Raw genomic sequence first — 9,461 nt, forward strand, 5'->3', positions numbered from 1 at the left:
GTTGCATTAAAAACCTTGTTGCTAGGCAGAATTCTTGGGCCTGAATCAAGTTTTGAAAATACTGGTATTTACAAAATGTACAAACTGCTTGATGATAAATTAATCTAATAATCATTGAACAACAACCAAACGAAAAATCAGCACTTAAGAGACTAAAATCATTTCAGGATGAAAAAAAAATGCTGGAAATGACTTAAAAAAAGCCCAATGGAAATTTAATAATATTGTATTTTTGTGCGGCAGCTGGTGGCCAATCTGCTGGACTTCTGCTTCTACACCTTCCGCGAGTCGCGGGCCCTGAAGGTGGCGTTCCCCGACATGCTGGTGGAGATCATCAGCGACCAGATACCAAAGGTGGAGTCGGGACTCACCCATACCATCTACTTCCACAAGAAGTGACGGGGGCCCCCACCCCCCAAAAAATGTAAAAGTCAAACCGAAAAACATTCAGAAACGCTTGGCCGAGAACTTTGGAGAAACGGCAAGGGCGGAAAACGTCGCGAGCAGTCGTTGTGCGCCATCCGGACGTGATGGAGGAAAACAAAAGACCGGGATTGTCGGATCGGAGTCGGGAATATATCCCTCTGCCATGCCCCCCCCCCCCATAACCCTCCTTGTGCACCCCAAAGACGCTTAACGATCTTTTCAACGGAGATAAAGCCATACATTTCCTAGGATGTGCTAGTGCTACGTTCACACTAACACACCCCACGACACAGATGCACTAAAGAAAAAAAAAATCCCTAACAAAAATATCACTCAAATTAACTGTGGCTTATATGCAGTCTCTCACATACATAAATCAATATATGGTATACATGCCAATAGCTAGACATTTGCTTTGCAGCGTATCTACAGCAGGACTACAGGGCAGACAAAAAAATACATGTATCATAAAAAAATAAACAAACACCACGCTTGACTATAAGGCCAAAGGTCTAGATAAATATATTCCAAGGGCTACATGTATGAATAACGGATGTACATGCTTCACCATGAGCTCACTTTCAAATTCAATTGGTGTTATCAAAGTCCAAAATGATTCATACCTCGAGTGAATTTTTTACGTGTCGAATATGCAGGAGACAACACGAGAAAGTGGGGAAAATAACTGGAGAGTGATTTGACAATTTAAGTGGTTTTTTTTTTTTTGGTGTGCATTTCAATAGAAAAAGTCATAATTATTTTGGTAGGGCGGCCCGGTAGTCCAGTGGTTAGCACGTCGGCTTCACAGTGCAGAGGTACCGGGTTCAATTCCAGCTCCGGCCTCCCTGTGTGGAGTTTGCATGTTCTCCCCGGGCCTGCGTGGGTTTTCTCCCGGTGCTCCGGTTTCCTCCCACATTCCAAAAACATGCATGTCAGGCTGATTGGACGCTCTAAATTGTCCCGAGGTGTGAGTGTGGGCGTGAATGGTTGTTCGTCTCTGTGTGCCCTGCGATTGTCTGGCAACCGGTTCAGTGTGTCCCCCACCTACTGCCCGAAGACGGCTGGGATAGGCTCCAGCACCCCCCGCGTGTGGATCGAGCGGTTCGGAAAATGGATGGATGGATGGATAATTATTTTGGTGAGATGAAAAAAAGAGATTTTTTTTTTAATTTATGAGGAAAAAGTTGTAAATGCAGAACAGAAAAAAAGTTCAAAAAATACTTTACAAAATATTTTTAATGAGAAAGAAAAACAGACAGTCGTGAAGTTCAAAAATACTGAATTAGAAGACTGAAGTTCATAAAGGACTTTTATGAAGAAAAAAAGCTAAACTTGAAATAAAGCTACTTATGAAAAAAATTCAAGAAAGCTGAAAAAATATCATTTCTAAACTTTACATAAAAAAATTAATTGGGATTTTTATCTAAAACTTTTAATCACAAAAGATTATATAAATCTTCATTTATGAGTAAAAAACAAGACAACACTTTTGTTTGACAACAATCTAGATTATCTTCATGCATACTGTAACAATATAACAATGGAATAAAGTCGTTTTACCAAAAATAAACAATAGAGAAAACTTTTCTTTTTTATGGGCAAACAATTTTAAATTTATGAGGGAAAAAAAATCATTTTTTTTTCTTGAGGGGGGATCTGAATTGAATGTGAAAAAAAAATCTAATGAACATGTAAAAAATACAGGATGATTGCATTTTCCCTGAGGAAAAAAAATCTGAACTTTAAAAAAAGTGATAATCTTCATAAAATAATATATAACTTGAGAACAGCTGTTTTTTTTTTTTACCAGAACCTGATCATTAAAAGAGAATAAAGTTTGAATCCTGTTCAAATTTCAGCCCTCGAAAATTTCTTGTGACATACTATCTCGCTAATAATGTAGCTATCTATCGACGTTACAAAATACGAGATGAAAATCATGAGTCGTTATTTTAATGACTTGAAAAAGAACCCGCCAGGCGAATAAAAACTGCCACACGACTAAAACGGCCACGCCTTTACAAATTGAAATGCATTCTTGTCACTTTCTTGTCTCCTTTCCAGCCTCACTCATTCACTTCAAACGTCAAATCTTTCTGCCAAGGGGCATGAATTATTTTGGACTTCACGGTACTTTTTTTTTTTTTTTCGTGCAGCGAAACAATCCAAAGTAATATGCAAAAGGTTAATGGAGTCACTCGAGAGGTTGTACAATCAAGACAATAATGTTGAGTGATTCAGTTTGTAAAAACAAAACAACAACTACAAAATGCCGCTAATGCGTTGTTGGCCGGCTGGGCGGTAATGGCGGCCGGCCGTTTGTGTTATCTCCAGAGCAGCTGTCGAGTTCACGTCTATTTTGACTCGCAAGCAAAGCCAGCCAGCCCTTTGTGACCTGACTCTTCCCACAAATAAAGCATTTTTATAAGACTTGTCTGCATTTATTTTTATTTTTCCCCCCCCAGACAAGCCGCTCCCTTGACATGAAGGTGCTTCATTTCTTACCGATGCCAGGCGAAATCTTTGTACAGTGACTTTAAATGCAACAATGCAAACACACACGCACGCGATAGCGATACAACAAAAACGATGTCCCGATTTTGTGAGCAATTTAGAGTCCAATTTTTATGTCATCAAGCTGATAAAAAAAAACAAGTCCTAAAAAGAATTATTGCCCCCCCCCAAAAAGGGAACTATAAACAAACATTAAATTACAGTACAATTATCATCACCTTAAATTGGATTTTTTTTCCCCCCTGCAAAAATATTCTTATTTTTACATTAACCCCTCTAAAAATAAACATTTTGAAATTGCGAGGAACTATTTTGGGTTGTACAAGTACACCCCCTTACATTACTTTTAGATTTAAAAAAAAAAAGACAAAAATAACTTAAAAATAATCTTTTAGGGATGTTTTTCTCGGCAAAACCTCCACCATATACTGTATGTTAAAAAAATTATGTAAAACCCGAGATTATTATTTTAACCCAAAACAATGACATACTTTTTTGGTCTCTCTTTTTTTGGGAATATTAAAAAAAACCCTGTAAACCAAGTATTATTTTTGGTTTCGGGTTTAAACTCACAAAATTTGGACATAGATGCTTTTAATTGAATAGCAATGACACACACACACACACACACACACACACACACACACACACACACACACACACACACACACACACACACACACACACACACACACACACACACACACCCTGTACAGTTTGGTTTAAAATGGAGACTTAATCTGCATTGCTTAATGTACAGCTACTAACAAACTAGCGCGAGCTATTGTAAAGTTTGGAAGAACGCGTTACGGTATGATTTTGTACACTTGTTGAGTTGACGCAGACTTCTCCCAAAACTGCAATGCTACTGAAGAGCGTGAACAGCGCAATCTCCCCCGGCCCCCCTGCCTCTCGAACCCAAGACCACCAAGTACTACTTTCCCTAATTTGACAGTGTGAAAAGTGTATGATGTGGGTTTGTTGGTGGATTCGCCATATCCTGTTTGCTTTATTTTCTTTTTTTGCACAAAGGAGGTACGGTTGAGAAGCAGCTCGTGGGCATCGTCGTCCTTTACGTCCTCGTTTACGTCGACAATTTGGGACGAGCGCAGTAAGGAATGGGGACACCTCTCCTTGATGGCTTTCGTTTTGAATACAGTGGAACCTCCATCAGGCCGGTAGACTTCCAAGTTGCTGGAAGTGGAATTTTTTGTTTGTTTGCTTTTTGTTTTTGTCGCAGAGAGAACAATGTCGATCAATTTGTCGCCATGGTAAAACTTCCAGGTAGCATTTTGTAGCACGTCTAATATGCAGAATACAAATTACGGAAAACAGACAAGGCAATGAGGGCAATCGAAATTTTACGACAAAGAAGATATATTAGAAATCATAAATATTAAAAATACCAAAAAAATCGTGCTCGTGTCACATGTCATGTTCAGGTCATTTCGCAGGAAAAATTGCCTTTTGCTTGTTGCTAGGCAGGATTCATAGGGCAGAATTATTCCTGCTCTATCTAAAAGGATTACTTTGGCGCCATCTTGTAGACAAGAAACTATGTCGACGTGAATTGAGAGGCTTCCATTAGACAAAAGTAGTGCTTGGCCTCTATTTTATGGCATATTTGTGCCAAGGGACAAAGTTGAAGTGATTTGGGGAAAACGAAAGAACAGCTTTTCTCCATCATGTGGCATCTACAGTCCATTAAAAACGTAATGACCACAAGTATTTACAAATGTTAGCAACGACATAAAAACAAAACAACCCCCCCAAAAAAAACGTAAAATTACACACACCCTTTGAAGTCATCCAATGGGTGTCACCTAGTGGCAATTTAATGGCATTGCAGGACATTATCGAGTTAATGTAACCGCCAATGTTATCGTTTTGAGAGAAAATAAAATTCCTGTTCTACTTTGAAGGTTCCACTGTATTTATGAAGGAAAAAAAAAGACAGCGACGCAAACATTTTCTTTTTTTTGAGGGACCCTCAAGTTAAACCCTCTGCTCCCGCCCATTTGTTTGTCCTTCGTAAGGAATCAGCGCTATCTAAATAAGGTTGACTGGGAAAGTATTTTTGAGATTATTATATTTTGCTGGAAAATAATATTTAAGTACTTTTGTCAACACACACAAAAAAAGCTAACTTCTTTTTTTTTTGTAAGATGTTGATAAAAATGCATGCGTTTTGATGACAAGATGTTTACATTGTATTTAAGACACAAAAGAACGAAAAAGGGAAACTTGTGCCTTTTTTTAATCACATGCGATTTACAGTTCAACACTATTGTACATACGACAACAACAACAAAAAAATCCTTCTTGTTCTGTTGAGTGGAAAACATTTCTACGGAAGGATGTGTGTAACCCTACACCCTGCCCCCTGCCGCGTTTTCTGTGTTGGAAAGAGAAATGAATGTACGATATATATTGTGACAGACTTAGTACCTGAATGTGAGACAGAAGATATCGACAACCTTTTTTCTCCCAATTTTTGGTTACTTTTCCTCTCATCATTGCTCATGTGACAAAAAAAAAAAGTATTTCTTATTTTGTAACAAAATGTGTCAAGTGATGGATTTTTTGTTTGTTTGTTTATTTTGTTGTTGTTGAGATGATTTCCTAATCCAAGGCGCTATTGTTGACCAGCACCACAATAAAATCAACAAGTCACTCCATCTCGTTGCTGTCATGTTTGACATTGTTTTTAATCAACTCAATAAAATATTAGAAACATATATTATTTATTTGCTAGTTTACCAATCATGTTAAATGGGAATACGCAATGTGCCAAAATTTAAAGTGACTCTTTTTAACTCGAATAAAGTTCAGCTGTTCAAACTGGCTTTAATAATTAAAAAAAACACAACCTATTTCTTTTTTCCCATTGCATTTCATTCCGACATTTTAATGAAGCAACGTGACATTTATTGACCACTGATTGCTCGGCTCAACTGAGAGGGGCACAAGCCCAACTCAATTTGGCTGCGGTTGAATTTAAAACAGCTGCATTGGCGCCATGCTGGACGACTCAGAAGCCAGCAAAACAAAAAGGTAGGCCGGAGAGAGAAAAAAAAAAAAAAAGAATCACTTGACCTCACAATCTGCAAACGCATCTCTTTGCCAGACTGTATTGCTTTATTTTTCTATTTTCCCACCCTCCGCCCCATTCAAATCCGCAAGGCCTTTCCAAATCTCCCCCAGATTTTCAATCACTTTCACTTGTAGTGGTGCCAGATAAACAAAATCTATTGGATCAGGATGACTTCACGGCTGCGCCCGCGCACATGGCGGCGGCATCTCTGGCCCACTTTTGCAGCCCCGCACACTCGGCTTTCTCCAAGTCTTCCCGAGAAAACTCACTTGCATTTGCTCGCTTGTGGTTGTTAGTTTGCAGTGGCGGGAAGTACAAATACCTTTTACTGGAGCTCGGACTGGCACCCAATATCTGCGTTGGCTTATTCTTGTTCACGCTAACGAGCTAGTATAGAATGAACCTGAATCGGACTTACTGTATTTTTCCTGAAAAACATTCTATTGTCCAACAAAAATCACATTTGATCACAAGGAGGGGATGCTAAATAAAGTGCAGTTATGTGGCGCTTTATCTCCACTAAATTGCTTTAAAAAGCCTCATTTATAATATCTTACTTCACCTCACAGGATGCCTCATCCTTGTTTTGGTCCAGTAAACCATCTGTATTTTGTTGTACCAGCAAGCTAGAGCTAAGCTAATCTGTCGTCTGGCGTTGATACACTGCCTAGCTGGGCTTTATTAACTGCACAACAGTAAAATTTTATGATCAATAGCCGGCTAACTATTACCGTACGCACACAAATGCTTCCGTGCTTTGTGCTCGAATGTGGCATGCTTTCGCGCATGTGCACCCCACCCCCCACATACCTGAGTCCTTGTCTACGCATAGTCTTTAAATAAAAAAAATCCCTCTCGTGTCGTAAAAAATAATCCACCCACATGGCCTATAAAAAGAAAAAACAAAAACAAAAACGCTTCCACACTAAACTGCATAAGTGTTTTTCAGCACATGTACGAGCACGTCAAGATTCAGAGTTCGCACAGTTCCGTCGATTGTTCAGGCATACTTTATACTGTGCGTGTATGTTTTATGTATATATGTACGGTATGTGTGTGAATATATGTATAGAGAGAGAGAGAGAGAGAGGGAGAGAGGGAGGGAGAGAGAGACAGAGAGATACATACACACCAATGTGTATTAGATTCTGTATGTGTATATATATATATATTCATATATCCAAATAGGATTGTATAAAAAAGATATATACACACACACACACACACACGCACGCCGAGTCATGAAGTATGGATGGCATACAGGTGGGGAGGTGGTGGAGAAAGATGAAGGACACTGCATCACAGCGTGGCTGGAACAACGCCAGGAAGCATTGATTAAGGACAAATGAAGATGTCCGGTTATAACTCTTCGATCCTGTGTGCACACTCCATCGATACGGATTGTCCACGTTATAGATATTAACCTAAGAGAGAAGATAACTCCAAATAATGGTCAATTTGCTGTCCTGGATGTCATTGCTCTTGAAAAACTTCAGATGGTTTATTAACCGTCAATCATCCCGATTGAACTCATCTTTGGAGCTGGCTGTTCACTTAACTTTGTTAACCATGTGCACAGTTGTAAGATCCATTTTGTTTTCTGCTGCTGTTTTTTAGTTGACCAAAGCTCATAACCGTTCCATTTTTGAGGTTTATTTCCATCCCGACATTTATTTGATGTATTTTTTTTAAGAAAACGGGGATCCGATAGCTCATATAGCTAGCTTGATGTAATCGAGAAAAACAGATCAATTTTGGGTTCTTCACCCAAAAATTAAAAAAATAAAATAAAACTAAACATTTGGCCTAATTAAACAAAAAATGCGCTTCCCAGTGTTCTCGGAGATTGTTAGTATTTGGTTGGCTCAACCAAAGTAACGGCAAGTGGCTTTTATATATATATATTTTTTCCTGTTAGCTATTTCCTCGTTGTGTACGTGATCAGCTCGAAAAGCAGAAATCAGTTCTTATCCAAGAAGTTTAATTCAACAAATAGCGAGTGGCTTTTGTCTCCACGTTGTCTTGTTTTCAAATTTTGACTTGCATGCCACTTATTGTCGCTCAGCCACTTAAATGAGAATGTTCATTATCCCGTAATCAAGATAATAAGTATTTAGTTAAATTTAGCCGAGTCGTTTCGAGGAACAAGGAAGCCGGCATAAACGAAAACAAGCATGTGGTTAAGATTCACGCACATACGATACGATCAAAACTGTTCAGTCGTTTTTTGTATTTTTTTAATCGTCGCGTTGTAACAGAAAATGCCTTTTTCGTTTAAAAAAGATCCTTGTGTGTAGCAAGTCCTTCGGTGCTCACTGAGCCAAGGTTTGGCACTGGTATGATTTTATGCAGTGTTTCCACTGTATTTACTGTAGCTGCATTCTCAGACAGACACACACACACACGGTGATTATGTAACAAGCACTGATGAGATGGGTGACATTTCCCCCCTCCATCACTGCCACCATCCACCCTCAGGGCCCTTCATCCTTTTCCCTCGTCCTGCCCCCACTTCGGAAATAGTGCTGAATCATAGAGGCGACACCAGCCAGACTGTCTGTCAAGTCTGTTGTCTCCGCCTCCTCCCGCTTCTCTTGGTCCTCCTCTCCCAACTCCTATCTGACTCATCTGCACATTCCTACTTTGTATGCTTACTTTCGACTTGAGTCTAGTCATTGATTGTTGCGCTGGCTAGGTCTCACTTCAAGACGGGCGCTTGCGATGCCCTCGAACCACACACGCGGTTATTTTGATTTTAATGAACCAACCGCCAACAATTTTGGATGATGGATGCGTTGTTTTTAGTGGGTCATTTACAATCTAAGTGAAAAGCATATCATAGTTAGTGTGTGTGTGTGTGTGGGGGGGGGTGTAATGGAGAAAGACTAAAGCGCATAGCCGTTACTTTGCTCGAATAAATCAAGTACTAATCATCTTGGATAATGAGCGGGGATACTTTCAGCGGTTAAGCTAGCATACAATGACAGAAGCAAGTTAAAATTTGAAAACTCGACTGTAAATGTTTTTTTCAATAAACCAAGCAGAAAAAATGTATTAACGATGTTTGGTAAAAATAAACAAGTAAAACGACTTGGGTGTTCGATCTGTTGATTAAAGGGTGAAAGCACCACCACATAGATGCTAATTAGCATTAGCATAGAGCTAGCGGACTGAAAGGCTAAGATGCGGTTCAAAATAAAGTGTCATTCTTTGATTTGTGTTTTAGTCTTGACATTGGACTTCAACTGGGAGTTGATTTCAATGGCCTGTGGGGTCTTTTTGTAGTTTGGGCCAGTTTTATTTTCACCACTGCTTGGGAAGATTTTTATCACAGAATTTAATGACTGTCTCGACCGTATTTGTTGAAGAGAGTAAAGGAAAAAAATGCACCAGGAAACAACCATTTTAGTACCATTCCTTCGAAAAA

The 9,461-nt window shown here is 39.2% G+C and overlaps 1 protein-coding gene across 1 annotated transcript in view; it reads left to right on the top strand.

Moving 5' to 3' along the window:
* nr3c2 (nuclear receptor subfamily 3, group C, member 2) overlaps positions 1 to 5,618 on the top strand; it is a 64,304-nt gene extending 58,686 nt beyond the window's left edge. The window contains exon 9 of the mRNA XM_086120612.1: positions 244 to 5,618. Coding sequence (XP_085976738.1) covers positions 244 to 399 — 156 coding nt within the window. The 3' untranslated portion in view covers positions 400 to 5,618. The remainder of the gene's footprint in view (positions 1 to 243) is intronic.
* Positions 5,619 to 9,461: the final 3,843 nt, after the last annotated feature.

This window comes from Hippocampus guttulatus, chromosome 9 (genome assembly GCF_054856545.1).
Source record: "Hippocampus guttulatus isolate MCC_2025c chromosome 9, RoL_Hgut_1.0, whole genome shotgun sequence".
NCBI lineage: Eukaryota > Metazoa > Chordata > Actinopteri > Syngnathiformes > Syngnathidae > Hippocampus > Hippocampus guttulatus.